This window comes from Dreissena polymorpha, chromosome 2, assembly GCF_020536995.1.
Source record: "Dreissena polymorpha isolate Duluth1 chromosome 2, UMN_Dpol_1.0, whole genome shotgun sequence".
Classification (NCBI taxonomy): domain Eukaryota; kingdom Metazoa; phylum Mollusca; class Bivalvia; order Myida; family Dreissenidae; genus Dreissena; species Dreissena polymorpha.
In genome coordinates this window covers 77,955,269-77,974,307 of record NC_068356.1, presented here as the reverse complement: position 1 = coordinate 77,974,307, position 19,039 = coordinate 77,955,269, and the positions used below count along the sequence as shown (strand labels likewise).

General features: G+C 32.7%; 1 protein-coding gene across 1 annotated transcript in view; it reads right to left on the bottom strand.

The window, feature by feature from the left end:
• LOC127869845 (golgin subfamily A member 4-like) overlaps positions 1-19,039 on the bottom strand; it is a 71,518-nt gene that overhangs the window by 38,714 nt on the left and 13,765 nt on the right. Inside the window, exons 5-16 of the mRNA XM_052412504.1 lie at positions 17,509-17,648; positions 16,936-17,136; positions 15,873-16,020; positions 15,331-15,422; positions 14,031-14,227; positions 13,593-13,782; positions 9,985-10,110; positions 9,339-9,469; positions 8,886-9,014; positions 8,013-8,148; positions 5,937-7,203; positions 5,313-5,407 (exon numbers count right to left, since the gene is read on the bottom strand). Of these exons, the coding sequence (XP_052268464.1) occupies positions 5,313-5,407; positions 5,937-7,203; positions 8,013-8,148; positions 8,886-9,014; positions 9,339-9,469; positions 9,985-10,110; positions 13,593-13,782; positions 14,031-14,227; positions 15,331-15,422; positions 15,873-16,020; positions 16,936-17,136; positions 17,509-17,648 (2,852 nt within the window). The remainder of the gene's footprint in view (positions 1-5,312; positions 5,408-5,936; positions 7,204-8,012; positions 8,149-8,885; positions 9,015-9,338; positions 9,470-9,984; positions 10,111-13,592; positions 13,783-14,030; positions 14,228-15,330; positions 15,423-15,872; positions 16,021-16,935; positions 17,137-17,508; positions 17,649-19,039) is intronic.

The following is a 19,039-nucleotide window of genomic DNA, read 5'->3' as shown; positions in this document are numbered from 1 at the left end:
AACACAGAAATCTGTCCATACTTAACAATGTATTAATAACACCCAACAATGGGAGCATACCAATAATTGTTAAGATACAATAGATCTTCTGAAAGAATTTTAAAATGGAGTCAAATAGGTCAAAAATGGATTTAATAATGATAGAAGATGTCTTGATACTATCATTTATTAAAGCGATCGGAAATACATGATGTGCTTAATATTTGGACCCACATGATATTTAAACCGTTTGGTTTTTAATAGAATCAACACTTTGAATTAGATGCTCAATAATATCAATAAAGATATTTCTAAATAAGTTTTTCATGTTATATTATGGTCTTAAAATAAATAATTTTATGAAGATTTGCCTAGTTTCCATTATCTTATAAATATTAGGATTCCAAATATGCTGTGTATGCTTTTCTTATATCAAATAGAAAAGTTAAAAAAATACAATCATGACTAAATATATTAACAAGAGCTGTCAGAGGACAGCGCGCTCGACTATTAGGGGTTGGGGGGGAAGGGATTCTGGGTAGGGGCGTGGGGTATTGTTTGGATGGAATCCATTGTGGTATTCAGGTAAGTGTTGTTTTGTCAAAGTATTAATAATAAAATGTGATCATAAATAAAGAAATTATGGCAATTTAAGCAAAATGTTCAATTATCTAAGTGTAAAAGGGGCCATAATTATGTCAAAATGCTTGATACAGTGGTCTGCTCTTGTTTATAGGTTGGGGTCATGTTGGTAAACAAGTATGCAACATATAAAAGCAATATTTCAAAGGATATAGGAAATATTTGGGGTAGTACGCAAACTTTAACATAGATTTATCAATAATATGCATATTCTAAGTATAAAAGGGGCAATAATTATGACAAAATGCTTGATAGAGTTGTCTGCTCTTGTTTAAAGGTTGGGGTGATGTTGGTAAACAAGTATGCAAAATATGAAAGCAATATGTCAAGGGACAAAGAAAATATTTGGGGTAGTATGCAAACCTTAACATTTACTGCATATTCTAAGTGGAAAAGGGGCCATAATAATGACAAAATGCTTGATAGAGTTGTCTGCTCTTGTTTATAGGTTGGGGTCATGATGGTTATCAAGTATGCAAAATATGAAAGCAATATGTCAAGGGATATTGAAAATAGTTGGGGTAGTACGCAAACTTTAACATTTGCTGCATATTCTAAGTGGAAAAGGGGCCATAATTATGACAAAATGCTTAATAGAGTTGTCTGCTCTTGTTTATAGGTTGGGGAAATGTTGGTAAACAAGTATGCAAAATATGAAACCAATATGTCAAGGGACATTGGAAATAATTTGGGTAGTACCCATACTTTAACATTTGCTGCATATTCTAAGTGGAAAAGGGGCCATAATTATGACAAAATGCTTGATAAGAGTTGTCTGCTCTTGTTTATAGGTTGAGGTCATGTTGGTAAACAAGTATGCAAAATATGAAAGCAATATCTCAAGGGACAAAGAAAATATTTGGGGTAGTACAAAAACTTTAACATTTGCACGCTAACGCTAATGCACACGCTAACGCAGACGCTAACGCAGATGCCGACGCCGGGGTGAGTAGGAAAGCTCCACTATATATATTTTATATATAATAGTCGAGCTAAAAATCCACAAACAGGCAGTGATTAAGTGCTTTTCAACTTACAAAGAGCTTAATGGAACAAGATGGGTAATTGCTACACAATGCTTTAGAGAGCATAAAACACAAAAAAAATCTTTTGATTTTTTATACTTTACAATAAATTATTTGCACATACTACAAATTGTTGTTTTCAGCTACGTTTGATTTATTGTAATATTCAACAAGAGATGTGTTTGTCAGAAACACAATGCCCCCTATTACGCCGCTTGTTTTTTTATTTACCTTTGACCTTGAAGAATGACCTTGACCTTTCACCACTCAAAATGTGCACCTCCATGAGATACACGTGCATGCCAAATATCAAGTTGCTATGTTCAATATTTCAAAAGTTATCGCAAAACTTTAACCAAGGTTAAAGTTTTGGGACAGAATGACAGACAGACAGGCCAAAAACAATATACCCCAGATCATTGGATCCGGGGGCATCAAAAGCTTCATGTTATACATGTAATATACATAATAACAATGAGTTAAAGATACGATTTATCAGATTTTATCAGGCTATATCTGACCTCGTAAAGCAAATCATCCTCATCAATTTGATGGTCCAACATAGTGGTTTGTAACCCTAGTGCTTTTCAATTAATTTATTTTCAGTGGTAATTCATAGAAACAATTGTTATTGTGTACATGGAATTTGAATGTATGCAATCCATCATCAGTTCCACATCCATTAAATAAACTTTTTATTAAAATCTTACACATAATTAAAATCTTTGCAATTAATTACAGCTTATTATATCTATGAAAAATAACTTCCACATTTAAGTCCAAAACAAAACCTTATTTATTCCAACACTATAATTAAATCAATCATAAACAGGAATTCAAACTAAAAATTATTCTATCCATGACTCTACAATTGTTAAAAGATTCATGTATATTGAATTTACAGGGTCAAAAGCGTATACCAGAGCTAAACAGCACAAACAAAGTATCTCTTAAGTAATATGACAGGTGGTTAACACAGTTTAGCTATGAACAATCAATATAAAATCTGAAATATTTGCAAATACCGTAATATAAACAAATAATCAAAGATAACCAGATAACCACCTATTGTCCTAATACTTAAAATAACTAATCAATACACTAGTTTTACAAGCAGTAAACAAAGACTAATTTATAAGCCACAAGGATGTCAAAACAACATTTTCACTAAACAAACCAATAAGTTTTATAAATCAAATTATATTAACATGAAAATGTAAAATCTGGGGACTGCCTTATCAAATAATGATGAATAAATGTTAATTTGGATAAATTTTCTATAACAATGATATTTGCAAAGTACCAAAGATACTTTTTTTCTTCAGTTTTTCTGTTCATTTCCACAGTGTCTTTCACATGTTCTTTGTTTGAAGAAGAGATTCACCATAAATGCCAATTTGTTTTTCAACAAAAATTCAGTCGTAACTTAAATTAAATTTGTCTAAGATAAGGTAGGGCATTGACCTGTGCCAAGGTAAAAGACACAGCTGATATTAGTTGATATTACATACACCTGCTTTATAATGGAATTTGCTATAAAAACATAAATTGTATCGGAATGAAAGTTTATAACCAAATCAAAGAAAATAAATAACTGTCATAAACTGCCATTAAAAACACAACATGAAATTTATTGCCAACAATATATAATGAGTTTGCACTTAAATTTCTTTACCCTAACCAATGTTGGAAAGAATAACTTTAATTTCAGAGATACATTGTAATCAGAGAAATTTTAATTAAAAGACATAAAAACTGGTATAAATTCAACAATACCTGATCTCTGTGAATGTATTTTTTTTAAATTACGGTTTTGGATTGGGTCTGTTTGCTTTGAGATCAGGTCCGTTTTATAGCCCTTTTTAAACAGCAGAAAAACTATTGTACTATATGAAGTTCTGAAATCTTGCTAACAAGAAGGAATTTAGCTGATACCTGTACTAACTTTATTTCATTGTGCCTCAAAAAGTTTTTTATCTGTATTGTAACCACGAAGTAACTAAAAAGCAATACAAGAGCACCTCATAGCGGGTGCCAATGCTTGGCTGCAGGTGCAGTTTTGAAGAAATGAAAGCTTGTCAGAAGAATATTAGAGGTCACAGTGACCTTGACCTTTGACCGAGTGACCCAAAATAGGTGTGGCATGTAAAACTCATGAAGGTTCAGCTTCATATGAAGTTTCAATGTTGTAGGTGGAAGCACTTAGATTTTAGAGCCAATCTTAAGGTTTTAGCACAGCAAACGCTGCACGGTGGATGACGAGCTTGCTATGACAATATCTCGGGTTTTCTCCGAAAACAGCCGAGCTAAAAATTAAATGATAATTATCTTTTTTTCCTGTTAATTGAATTACAATGCTATAATGTTAATATTTATTTACACTTGTATATTATGTGATTTATTCTGGGCTAGGTGTGAGGTTTGGAATCCGTGACTGATCCAAGGCAGTGATCCCAGCAATAATCATGATTTTATGTTTAATGTCATACTGTACATCTTGTCTTGCATAGTAACAGGCAATTCATTGGTCATTTGCCTTAAATAAAAGACTGACGGACAAGAATTTTTTATCTCATAATGTTTCTGCAGCTTCACTTATTTTATGTATTTAATGTGTATACAGATTTTTTTCAGATAATAAAATAAATGAACAATCAAGGGTAATCAAATGATTTTCACTTAAATAGGTGTTATCCAGATCTCCGCAACTTGGTAAAAACCCATCTCACAACGCTTACGCATTTTACAAACTATAATATCGACTAACCCATTTTGGCCAACATATAATATATTCATTGAAATAAAACAAATGTATAATAGCAAATTTTAAATGTGCTAGCTTTGTTTGTATCAGTCTTCATGCTAAGTATGACAGATAGGGGTTGGTGAAATGTCAAAAGGGCTATTAGACATAAATAATTTGGTAAAGTAGGGCTATTGGATGTTTTTATCTGTGTTTATGAAAGCATAATGATTCGGGCAAGTGGTTTAAATATAAAACCGTTAGGACTATTACCTACATATTAGAGGGATTTTCCTAAATCTTTAAATTGAAGCCTTTTAACTGACAAGCATTGCGACTACATCCCCATAATTTGCTAGCAGCTAACACAAATTGTAACACATTTAGCCCCTGTCATTTGAATAATCTTCTCCAGTTATAGAGGGTAAATACTGAGAATAAGTAGTGACCTACATGTGCTTGAGTTCTAGAAATTCCAGTTAAAGGTGACAATTTCTTATTGAAATATTATGAATTTCACTAGGACCATGAGATTTGTTCGAGATACCCTAGGTATTAATGCACAATTTAAAGAAAAATACTGTATTAAACAACTGTCTTCTCAATTGAATTCAGCAATTTTGACAAAAGCAGGTGTTAATTTAAACAAAATGTCCAGTATTAATAGGTCTCCACAAATTATGGTTAACACCCAAATAAAGGATTGTCTTTATTATTTGACTTCCAATCAAATGCATTGTTTGCATTGAAAGAAAACCACAAGCTTATTCAGGGAAATTGTGATGAAGTCCCTTAGACCCTATATTAAAGCTTTTAAATTCTGATAAAAATTGTTTGTTTTGTTGATTAATGACAATCATATGTGAGCAGGAACAAAACTCTCCAACAAAACAAACCCTTGTTACACAGACACATTGTCTCACCTTTGTTTCAATAGTTCTGTTCAAGTCTTCTTCCGTGCCTTTGCTGAGCCTTTCCCGTACTTTGGATGACAGGTCCTCATCCAGATTGAAGGACCCTTTAAAATAATGAAACAAGAGTCTTTGAAAGCAGCCTAAAAGCAGGCCAAATTTGGAACAAAGAAGCTAATTCTTAAATATATTGTCAAGACATATAATATTAAGAAATAATCGTGATTGTTATTGTAATTAAATAACAATAATGATTTCCAATGTTCAGATATTTAAACACAAATATGTAAACCTGAGTGGCTGAATAGCCACGCATCAGAACTTCAGAGATGTTTTAAGGTCAATTAACAAAAATGATGCTTTTTTTTTCTATAGATTCCAACATGATTTCCCAAATATTGCTGCACATGTAATGATAACTCAATTTTCACCTATTGCACTATTTATTGGGTAGCAAAACTTGATAATTTTATTTTTTAATACAGAAAAATCAGCTAGCCTTATTATAAAATTTATGGATTAGACACCGATTTGAAAAATCCCCACAATTTCTTTAAAGTTTTTTTATACCAAAATATCATAAATTGATTTATTAATTTGAAGGTTAACAATGATTTCATAACATAAGTTTCATACCTTTTGCTCTCTTTAGTTTTAAAAGTTCTTCCTCAATCTGCACTTTGATTGCTTCGACCTCCTCTTTCTCTGCTTTGATCCTTTCAACTGCATTCTCCTTCTCTTTCCTAAGTTTATCCAACTCTGTGTTTCTTCTTTTATCAAGGTTTTCAATCTCTGCCTGTTTAATCCGGCTTACTCTGTCAACTTCTTGTTGTTTTTCAGTTTCAATTCTGTCTAGTTCATGTTTCAGGTTAATCACTTCTTTTTTCAGAGTTTCGTTCTCCATTTGGGTATCTTTCAGAATATTTTTCTCAATTTCTTTACGAAGAGAATCTACTTCCTCTCTTTCCATTTCTTCTTTTCTCCATTGATCCGTCTCAAGATCCTTTTCTTTCTCAATTCTTTCAATCTCATTCTTAAGTTTGTTAATTTCTTCATCATTCTTTTCAACACTTAATCTCAAAGAATCTTTATCTCTCTTCATTTTGTTAATTTCAGATTGTAACTGCCTAATTTCTTCATCCTTTGACAGAACGATTTCACTTATTTTAGTCCGAAGTGATTCTATTTCCTTTTCTTTTGCTGCCATTAATTCAGATTGACTAGAATCTTTATCCACTTTCAGTCGCTCAAGTTCCTCATTCTTACACTTCAATACCTCTTTAAGCTTCTCAAAATTTAGAATCTCTTCCTTCAGATTTTCAATAATTTTAACTTTCTCATCAATTTCATTACTTAACTGATCAATTTTTTCATTTTTCTCATACAAATCATCTCTGAATGCATCAAAGTTTGTCTTATACTCATTTTTAAGTCCATCTATAACAGCTATCTTACTTTCTGTTTCTGACTTCAATTTTTCCAAAGTCTTTTCCTTTTCAGCCAACAACATTTCCTTTTCTTTTATCTCCTTCTTTAGATCACTTACATACAATTCCTTATCAATAATTACTTTCTTTAGTTTCTCAATTTCATTTAATTTTTCCTTGTCCAGCTTTTCTAAATCGTTACTTCTTTCCATTTCCAGTATGTCTTTCATTGACTTCAACTCATGTTCAAACTTTTCTCTTAACTCCTGTTTTATACTCTCATGTTCTTCATTTAGTTCATGAATGGCCTTTTCATTTTCTTTCCTACACTCAGATTGCACATTTTCCCTAATCTTGTCTTTAATTTGCTCAAACTCATCTTTGAGATTCTGAATTTCAGTCTCTTTTTGTTTATCACAATCTTCTTCTGTCCTTAATTTAGCAAGGTCCATTTCTTTGCTCATTTCTTCTTTGACCTGCAGCAGAAATGGTTAAGAATCAATTTTATGGCCTACATTTCAGAGCTTCTATAGACTCATACATCAAACCTAATCTGAAAGAACAAATCAAGCACTGGTCTGAATTCTTTTAAAGTCAATTATAAAAATAATGTTCTATTCTGAATATACAAAACGTTTTGTTAAAGACATCCAAACTTTAACAAAGAAATTTAAACATATCCACATATTCTCTGAGCTGTTCTGTTCCTTGAACTGTTTGATCACACTAGATATTGTATCAGCCCACAGCTTGCAGTACTAAAATGCCTAACACAACAATTGCTTCAATTTTACCCATATTACACAATATTAAACTGAGCGTCTTTCACAAAGTGTAACACCAATATTTGCTACAGATTATTACAGCTCTTCCAGAAACTGCTTCTCCCGATCCCATCTTACTTGGTCAGTGTCTGCTGCCTCTTATTTCTACCAATTCCACAGAAATACATAAAACCAAGTTTTACACTAATTTTTCTAAGATGCCACAGAGAACATCTCTTACCAGAATCAGGGATTCTCTAAGCTGTTCCTGGACTGTTTCTCCAGGTCATACTTAAATTAGTCAGTGTCTGCACACTTGTTTCTTACTTTAACATAATACCATAAACCAAGATTTATACCAATTTAGATGCCACAGAAAAGTTCTATTACCTGATTCAGAGACTCCCTAAGCTGTCCCATACAGTTTCTCCAGGTCACTTAATTTGGTCAGTGTCTAATGCACACTGATTTCTATCAGTTGCACATTCTAACAATTTACGCTAAGGGTTAAGGTCTCTTACCTGATTCAGAGATTCTCTAAGCTGTTCCTGGAACTGTTTCTCCAGGTCACATTTCAGCTGGTCTGTGTCTGCACAAAGCTTACAGTACTCGTCCTTCACCCTGTCTATCTCATCCTGGGCTGACTTCATCTCCTCTCTGTGATATATCAAATATCAAACATAGGAAGGGATATAAGAAACAGTATGGAACATTTAGAAGGTATTTGTTGCTTACATTTAATGATCACATTTTATTTCAAGAGTGGATATAGAAATTTATATTTTTATGTTCTATAGTCACTAAAATGATTTTTTTTTTTTAATTTTAACTGATAATTTATATTTTACCAAAAATCTATATTTTAGCAAAATCATTAACTGCATTAATTCTTCAAAAGATAATAATTTTAAGGATTTGATCTGCCTTTATTTCTTCCATGAAATATGAACAAAGTAATGTCTGACTTTGTCTGTTAATCCTTGAAATTTAATCTAAGTGAAAGATAGAAGATTTATCACTGATCTGAGACATTCCTGGGCCATTTTCACCAAACTATACTTGGACATATGAATAAAGAATAAAAACCTAGAAAGAAACTTTTGACTTTGGATACTCACACGCTACCAATGGTGCTTAAGGGGCCAATAAATGTTCTTAATAAAGAATCTGTCATAAGAAGTGTTTAAAGCCAACTTTGACTAAAATAAAGCAATTCTTGATTATATCAATTTAGAGAATACATTTTGTTTTAGTCTTAAGTCTCAAAATTGTATGTGAATAACCGCCCAAAAGTATCAAGCAATTTTGGTGACTGCACTTTCTGTCATAATTAAAGAGGTCATTCATTCTAAACAAACATTTTTTAACTGCCAAAATAATAAAGCAATTTGTACCTAAGATTACTGCATTCTTTCTCATACTTGGCGATGATATTTGAACGCTCGCTGTCAAACTCTATAGTGAGTTCCTGTCGTAGTTTGTTGCGAGACGTTTCTGCAACCTGCTCACTTGCACGATGTGCCCTGTAATGGGATGAAAAACATATTTATATAACAAACAAGCATACAAGAATGGATCAACTGTGAATAATAGTTGCTTCACATGGATTTGAATAAATCACTTCTCAAAAGATTGAATATACTGAGCTTCAATAAACAATCTAAATAATAAGCTGATAAACAAAAATAGAGCTTGTTGAAACTCTTTGGACCTTATACATACTCCTAGAACTGATTCACTGCTTAGAAAGCAAAGCTTTTTCAAGAAAAATGATTTCAACAAACGGCCTGATATAATTGGAAAACTGTTTAAAAAAAAGTTGAAATAATACTTAAATTTTAACCCACCTTTCTACAGCCTGTCGTTTGTCTTGGTCATATTCTTTCACCATGTCACTGATCTGTTTACTCAGTTCTCTGTTCAGCTCAGTGAGTTTTTCTTCACTCTTGGATACCTCGTCTAGCCTCCTCTGTAGCTCCTAGCAAAACACATAGAGGATTTATGTTGATTTCAGTAGAATATAGCAGGGGTTACATTGGCTTTCATATTTATTCAGCCCTTATTTCAATATAATACTGAAATAGTGAAGAAAATATTGAAGGCAATTAAAGATAACATTCTTCAAAATTAAATTTTATGTAGTCATTTCTTATTCGGCAAATAGAAGAGTAAACCCAGTAAGGAATATAATTCACATTTTTCATAATCCCTTTTATTCTATGATCAATTTCCAATGTAAGTCTCTTATTTCTGACCTTCATCACATGGGCATTAAAGAAATAATTTGCATTTAAGTATTTTCCTAACAATAATACATTAATTTAAAGCCACAACTAACACATCCTCAATGAATTTAAAACATTAAAGATGGGAAAACCTTTTTTCACCCCAAAATGAACCTTTACCGCAACCTTATTCTAATTAAGTTTGTAAGACTACAAGACTCATTGTTTTTTAACGCCCAATTAACCATGACCCCATACTTATCCTCACCTCAACATCTTCAAGAAGGATTTTCTTTTCCCTCTTCAAGTTCTCGATGTCTTTCTTGAGCCTATTCTCAATAGCGTTGGTCTTCTCGCCAGGGCTGAGGCATGACTCCAGGTCAGTGATGCGACGCTACAAAATGCACAGCACATTTATAGTTACATCCAAATTGCCACTACGTTTTCAAAGAAAACTTGTGTGTTGTCAGTATAAGAAGATTTGAAAGAAAAATATATGCAAAAAAATGCCAAAATATTCCATGCTTATTGCCTACTGGAGAGCAAAGTACAGAAAACACATCTGAAAATTTCAATTCAGTTCCCATGAAAGTCTGTTGGCCAAATAAAAGTAAACGGATACCTGTTGGGGCTCAAATGGGTAAAAAAAAACTTCTTTGGTTTGGGTGGGCAGGTCAAACAAACAATAAAAAACAAGGATTCAAATGGGTAGAAAAAAAAACTTCTTTGGTTTGGGTGGGCAGGTCAAACAAACAATAAAAAACAAGGATTTTAAGGTCAAGTTGGGTCAGAATTAGAAAACACTAATAACAAGAGATTGCCAAGCAATATGGTCCCCTACCGGTGAAACTTCACCATTGTCAGAATTTTTTTTTATATATATATATTTGTTGCCATAGAAACCTGAATCTTGACGTAGGAAGAAAATGAAATGACATGCATAATATCCATATTGTCATCTATCCATGTTTCAAGTTTCATGAAAAAATATGAAGAACTTTTAAAGGTATCGCAGGATCCAGAAAAGTGTGACAGACTGACGGACAGAGCGCAAACCATAAGTCCCTTCCGGTTTCACCGGTAGGGGATAAAAACACAACTACATTTCATAATAAATATTCTTAAGCCTATGCACTGTTTGCAAAGTTAGAAATATAGATTGTTAATCTGTTATAATTAGAAGTATAATCAATGAAATATTGTCGAACATACTGAAACATATAACTATGTGTATTTATAGTAATACATGTAAATATACACACAATAGTTGGAAATAGATGTTACTATTAAATGCTCTTTAATTCATTTTCTGGCTAGAATGATAGAAGTACAAAAATCATAATATTTGAACATAAATTACAGCTTCTCTTACTGTGTCGGAAAAATGTAATGATTCGTTGAGTGTTTGCTTCAAATGCTTTAAATTCTGGTTCAAGTTTTAAGTTAATATTGATAGGAATTTGCCATATTTATCCGAAATATTACTACAGATGCCACTAGACCATACCTTCATCAACAGGAGTGTGGTGTGTCTATTCTCTTTATTTGGAGAAAAAAAAAACAATAGTTAAAACAATTTAAGATAATTTAACTGCATTTATTCAAACTATCTTAAACTAAACTCTGTACCTTCTGTTTTGTAAACTTGACAACCAACACAGATGAGTTGGCAAAATCTTTGTCCCTGATCCATTGGTATTTTTTCAACAAGTGAATCTTTTTTATGGGGGAGGGTGTGTGTGTGCACAGTGAAACTCTTATGGGTGTGAAAAAGCATAAGACAAGAGCTGTCAGAGGACAGCGCGCTCGACTATTCGAGTGCTTGACAGTATAACATAAGCCATCATGGGAAAATTGTTCATATTCAATAATTATTTAGACGATCTTTCAAAAATAAAAAAAAGGAAACAAAAAATAAATTATTTTTATTTAATTTTTTTTTTTGGGGGGGGGGGGGTTGAGAGGGGGTAAAATGTGGGGTGTGTTCATTTATTAGACAATCTTTCAAAAAAAAAGGGGAAAATAAAATGAGGGGGGTGAGAGGGGGGTATAATGTATGGTGGGGTAATTTATTAGATGATGTTTAAACAAAAAATTGGGGGGGGGGAGGTTGGGGGGGGGGGGAGGGATTCTGGGTAGGGGCGTGGGGTATTGTTTGGGTGGAATCCATTGTGGTATTCAGGTAAGTGTTGTTTTGTTAAAGTAATAATAAAATGTGATCATAAATAAAGAAGTTATGGCAATTTAAGCAAAATGTTCAATTATCTAAGTGTAAAAGGGGCCATAATTATGTCAAAATGCTTGATACAGTGGTCTGCTCTTGTTTATAGGTTGGGGTCATGTTGGTAAACAAGTATGCAACATATAAAAGCAATATGTCAAAGGATATAGGAAATATTTGGGATAGTATGCAAACTTTAGCATAAATTTCTCAATAATATGCATATTCTAAGTATAAAAGGGGTAATAATTATGACAAAATGCTTGATTGAGTTGTCTGCACTTGTTTATAGGTTGGGGTCATGTTGGTAAACAAGTATGCAAAATATGAAAGCAATATGTCAAGGGACAATGAAAATAATTGGGGTAGTACGAAAACTTGAACATTTGCACGCTAACGCAGACGCCGATGCCGGGGTGAGTAGGATAGCTCCACTACTGGTCATGTACGTAATTCCGGCCTGTACGTAAAAAATCGGCCACCTGTGTAAAATCATTTTCATGATCTTAACGCACATTTTTTGTTTTTATTTAGAAAAATCAACATGAAAACCATCCCTACTCTCAATATTTTGGAAATGTAAGAACCATATCACTGTAAACTTTTGTGTTAAAATGTCACAAATATAGCAGGAAATATTTGGCTCGTGGGGAAAGTGATGTCTTCTTAGTTGCAACAATTATATTCATATAAGAAACATATATATTTGACAAAATTATTTTATTTTATCTAATAAACTTTAAATAAAGTTTTACCGATTAATTGTACAAAAAAATATATTCAAAACATAAAAATCAGAACATAAATATAATTTTTTAATATATGAATTACCTCCCTTGATAAGAATATTACTAGATTACATGTTTAAAATTATATATAAGCGTTTACTAATAATCAACACTGAAGTAAACTTTTTAAACAAAATGTTTTCACTTTTTTAGCTTTGTTTGAAAAAATTGATTAAACCCATTAAAAACAATTATTTTTTTATGAATTAGCAGTTGCCCATTGTTTATATTTATTAAAATAGGTAGGGGGAGTAACTGGTATAATAATTTCGCATTTATTTTAAATTTCAAGTCAAAAATTTTAATAGTATAAACATTGATTAATACTCAGAAATTGAGGACATTTGTCTAAAGATATTGCTTTGTAATTTTATCTGCAGATCAAACTGAAAAGTGGCCGATTTTTTAGGTACATTTAACCTACGAAAATGGATAGTTTACATGTCATCATTTTCTGTTCATTAAGTAACATTCACTGATCTAATTCTATTTAAATGTTCATGCTAGGCGAGTTTTGAACCCAGGATTATATATGTGAAGTTTAGTTTCAAGCAGTTGCCTAACACTAAAGAGTTTTCTTAAATAGTCCCAAAAGTGGCCGGAATTACGTACATGACCAGTATATATATTTCATATATAATAGTCGAGCTAAAAAACAATGAAATACTTCCAGCAGCATTCATGTAAATGAAGTTGCTTTGTAGATATATATTATTTAGTGGTTTCGTAAGAAAACAAAAATTGCCATACATTTATGGCTTATAATCTATATTTTATGTTATTTCTTTTGAAAAGTTTTTTTATGAAAAACTGAGAAATTGAATAAAGTATACTTGCAAAGGAGAGAATGAAAAGTGAAAGCAATACCTTCTGTTCCTGAGTCAGTAAGTCTGCTCTCTCACATCTCTGCTTGTACTCTAGCATGTCCTTCTTGAATTTCCTCAGCTCCTCTTTAAGCTCTGTGACTTCCGCTCTCTTTTGTTTGTTGCTCACCAAGCATCTCTCCAACTCGGATTTAAGACTGCTAACTACATCACTGGACTGGTTAGTAACTGAGCTGCAGAAAACAGATTTCAGATGGCTCATTAAAAATACAGCAAACATGAATTTCCAACCGGTAATAAGGTCACTGGAATGGTAAGTAACTCATTCGCAAAAATGTTTGGAATGTTATATTAAACTGGTAATTAAAAACTAGCAACTTGAGCTTAAGACTGGTTATTTCATTACTAGACTGGCATCCATGGTGTAAGCAGTATATCTTAGTCAACTTAGTTGCAATGATTAACAAACACAACAACATACTGATGTTTGACAATGGTAGGAGTCCCCTGAGGAGTATCAAAGTCCAGGGTCTTCTTGATGCCCAAGTCTGCCATGGAGTCGTTCTGATCATGGAACGCCGTTGCTGTTGACGACTGAACACCCGCAGCCATGGATACTCCCAAGTTGGAGGCAGACTCCAGCATCTGTACCTGCTCTTTGAGATCTTGAATTTCCTCCTGTATAAAGTAGAATGATATCATTAGTCATTATAGTCAATGGTATATATGCATTGTTTAAAAACAATATGTTTACTTCTTTAATATATGTGTTTGATGTATATGAGGCTTTTCACCCTTCCCCATTTAAGCAGAACCAACTATTTTTGAGATCAAAGACCATTCAAATAATACATACAAAAGAAAACTATTAACATTTAGCATATCTAGAAATCTAGAAATCGACAGCTTCTGCACAGACAAAGCAAAGCCTTTTGCATGGCCTTAAGGAATATATTTGGCCTGATAAAAGAAAAATTGTAATATCTTTCTATTTCGAAGAAAACAGACCCCCTTCTATTATGATGCGATTCTGTTACTATCTCAAAAGGAGGATAATTCCCTTCAAAATGAAAACCCTTTACTTTTTAAAGTAACATTACTACTCAAAATAAAAATTAAATTCATACAATATTTCGTTAAATAAACTTAACCAATTAAAACTAAGTGTTCCTTATGGCAATTGCCGAAATTTCAACGCCAGATGTGGTCTGGTAAAATAGATGTTTGTAGATACAAAATGCTCGTTGTTTCCCATTTTAATTTCCGGCAACAATATCTATTCATAAACACATGAACACTAACATGGTGTTCGTGTGTCGTATGAATAGATATATTCGCAGGAAATTAAAATGGAATTGTGTCACAAATAAATAAAAACGAGCATTTTGTATCTATACAAATCTATGTAATCATACCACATCTTGCGTTAAAATTGTGGTTTTTGCTATAAGGAACACTGATTGTTTAGGTGTAAACTTTATTTTACGAAATACTTTATGAAATTTTCGTTGATTTTGAGCGTTATAGAGACTTTAATAGATATACCAATGTTATAATAATTATTTGCACAACTTGCTAGGCATTGAAAAAGGAGGCAATCAGCTAAAAATTCACAACTGTTGCAACGGTTAAAGTACAGACTTTCTACAATTCCTTAATTTCATTTTCAAAATATTGAACTTCTAGCTTTTGACTATTGAGTATGAATGGCAAAAAACATACAAAATACTGAAATCAGTATAATACTGAGAACTTTAACCCATGCTGTGTTGTAACATTACCTGAAGACTTGAGCACATCTCGTCTGAAATGGTCCTCGCAGCCAAAGCCTGTTGAAAATGGATCTTCATCTGACTCAATTCCTGCGATGAGGCTGAAAGGTTGTGAAGCCATAGGAAAACATTCTTTAACAGGGGGCGATACATCAAATAGTTAAAAGCTTAGACATAGTCAAACATTTATAATACCAGTCTTCAAAATGGCTATGTTTTTTACAAACAATTATCTTGTTAATTAGAACTGATGAAAACAGATTAATTAATTAAACTAGAATACAATTTAGGAAGAACTGTTATCATGAACACCTCAAAATAAGGACTGCACTCATGAAAATACTTTTCGGATGAAAATCAAAGTCATGTTCATCAAACATATGCATATGCTTTTGGGAAAGACGCCAATCATCTGTGCAGATATGTTTACACAACCCATGAACACACTATTGCTTACCCAAAAATTATTATTCACAGGGATAAATATTGTATACTTGAAATATTGCACACTCCCAGTAAGTATATAAACTGATCACAATAACATGGCTTACAATCCTCTAGAAGATTGCGACATCGTTTCTGACTCTCCTCCAGACTCTGGGTCAGTCTATTTATAGTCTCTGCACGGGTGATCTGGGCCGACTCAGAGGCTTGAATACTGTCTGCAAGCTTCTGTTTGAGCAGACGGCATTCCTCAGACTGTGGAAAGACAAAGATACTAAAATGACTCATATTAATCAATGCTTTATAGGAATAAAGAATAGATATTCACTAGATTAGATGTAGTATGCAAACTTCTGTTTGAGCAGACAGAGTTCCTCCGACTGTGAAAAGAGAAATGAATTCTTAGTCCATATTACTTACAATTCTTAAGTTTGTGAAGAGAAAAGGTAATTAATGTTTATCATTTGATTGATTTATATTTAACAATTTTAAAGTTAATGGTGTTGACTAAAATGGTATTAAACATCTTGTTAATTTAACATAAAATGTTCATTTAACAATGCTGGTATTAATGTGACAATTGTAATGATTCTAGAAAAACACCTGCAAATAGTGAATTGAAAAAAAATACATGTACCCAAACAAGAGATGTATTTGTCAGAAACACAATGCCCCCTATTGTGCCGCTTTGAAGCCATATATTTGACCTTTGACCTTGAAGGATGACCTTGACCTTTCACCACTCAAAATGTGCAGCTCTATGAGAAACACATGCATGCCAAATATCAAGTTGCTATCTTCAATAATGCAAAAGTTATTGCAAAACTTTAACCAAGGTTAAAGTTTTGGGACACACACAATGAATGACAGACAGACAGACCAAAAACAATATGCCCCCGATCTTTCGATCCGGGGGCATAAAAAAACTATTATAACTTTCTGAGGAATGAAAATGTTTTGGTGGTTATCCTTAAAACGTGTCATTATTTATATAGTTGACAGTCATTGAAAATATTGATTGGAACAAGCAAATCCAAATGCCATTATTACTTAAATAAGTGGTATAAAGTCCACCTATAAAAAATAGCAAGAATCTGAGTGTTCTGTTTGAAATTTTCTAGTGCAGGTTTGTGGGCTTTTGCTTATTTGATTAAAAATCTTTATTCTCACCTTTTCCTGTACAGTGTCTTTTAGTTTCTCCACATGTTCCTGCAGATGTTTGATCTCTGTCTCATACTTCTTCTGCAAGCCACAGACCACTGTGTCGTGATCATGTCTCGCCCGGGTCAATGTGTCGGAGGAGCCCATTTCTTCCAAGTGTTGGTGTAGAGTCTCTATGGTGGACTCTGCAGTCTGGAGTTTCTTGATGAGCTAAAAATAGATCAGGATATTTGAGGTAAAAACAGGCCAGAGATCCTACATTTGATCTCAATGTATGACAATTAAAACAGAACACTACAAGTTGTTGCATGACGGACGCTGCAGTCTGGAGTTTCTTTGTTAGCTTACATCAGATTATTTGTGCTAAAAATAAATCATACTATTTTAGATAAATATAGGACATGAAAATCCGGTTCTTTATTTTTAAGAAGCAAAAAGGGACAGGAAATAAATTCAAATTCATTCCTCTCTTGATGTTGTTGCAGGATTTATGTTGTGGATTTGGGAGTCTATTCCAGTTCATTTTTTAACTAAAAAATAGAGAACATAAATCAAAGTTTGACTCAATTTATTTAAACCTACCTCTTCCTTGGCCTTTTTAAGCCCCTCGATCTGCGACTCGCATGCATGCACACGTCCCACAAGCTGGGCATTATCTCCCTTGGCCTCTTGCAGCAGGGATTGCAGACTATCCACACTTTTGCTGGATCCCTCCTTTTCCCCTGCAAAGAAAAAATGAGAATATGATCCTCATGTTTTCCTACATGTAAATTAATTTTCTTCCCAGTTTGAAAACAGTTTTTATGTTATACTCCTTCATTGGTTACAAGTTTACTTGTACATGTGAATGAATTTTACTTTGCAAACCCATTGGTATATAATTGTATAATGTCTAAGTTTTAAGGACAGCGAAGTATGGCAATTTACATACTTTTACTTTACAAAATCAACCTTCCAAAAATGCTACAAACATTCATATAATTACTACCAGTCCAGTAGTTCATGCATTCCAATACTGCATGCATTTTTTTTTAACTTAAAATACAAAACAATGCATTTACCCCTTCTCCAAAATTCCATTATCTATCTAACACTTGTAAATACAAGTACTTGCACTGGCTTTTATGGGAATTTATTAACCCAGGTCAATATGTCTGGGTTTCCTAATATATTACTAGCTAAATTTATTTTTGTTTGACAAATTGAACAAGAGGCAAGCTTTATGATGATTAAATCATACATCATAATAACTTCATAATTGAAATTTTAATGACAAGTCATTGTGTTAGTAAATCGCACATTCAGTACATAACAATAACCTGAAAAACAACTAATATGATACTTTAAAGCAAGCTTTAACATTTAAACAAGTGTTGGGCCATTCAAAAGAATGGTTTGTTTGGGGTAACACAACCCATAGAGGGGCATGTGAGTTGCATATAGATCTATATATTGATGCATGTACACATGATCATTACAGTAAACAGTTCTGTATATTGGAACTCATTCATACAACACCCACAGTTACAATAATAGAAGCAATCAGAGGGAAAAACTTGTCTTTGACAGCTTGTGTAAGAGCTTGTACATGTTACTTAAAGACTGATCAAGAAAGTTTATGCAAAACTATCTTTGTTGTGAACTTAGTCAAAATAAAATTATTTTTAATTCAGACCTCAAACAGATTGGGGGTATGGTCAGTTTGGTTAGGTTATACCAAACAAACAATTGTTTAAGGACGGCCTTGTTTACAATAACCAATCAACAAATCTATGATGATGGTTTGATTATGTATTATCAACCCATCATTATCAGACGATCAATACTGATTGGGATATTGGGTTTAGCCACCTGCCTACTTTAATGGACTCCTAAAACCTAAATTCAGATTGAAAGTCACATAGTAGACAAATGTTATGAAAGGAGGAAAAAACACACATACATTTTGATATAAAATTAGTTTGGCTTGGAGGGATCTTAAAAGAATTGTTAAAAAACATTTATTTTATCAATCCTAGAATCCTTTTATACACAGCATGTTCAAGTTGTTGAAACTATTTGATTTGATTCTTTCTACAGCACATAAATGAATGACCAGTGACAATACATATTT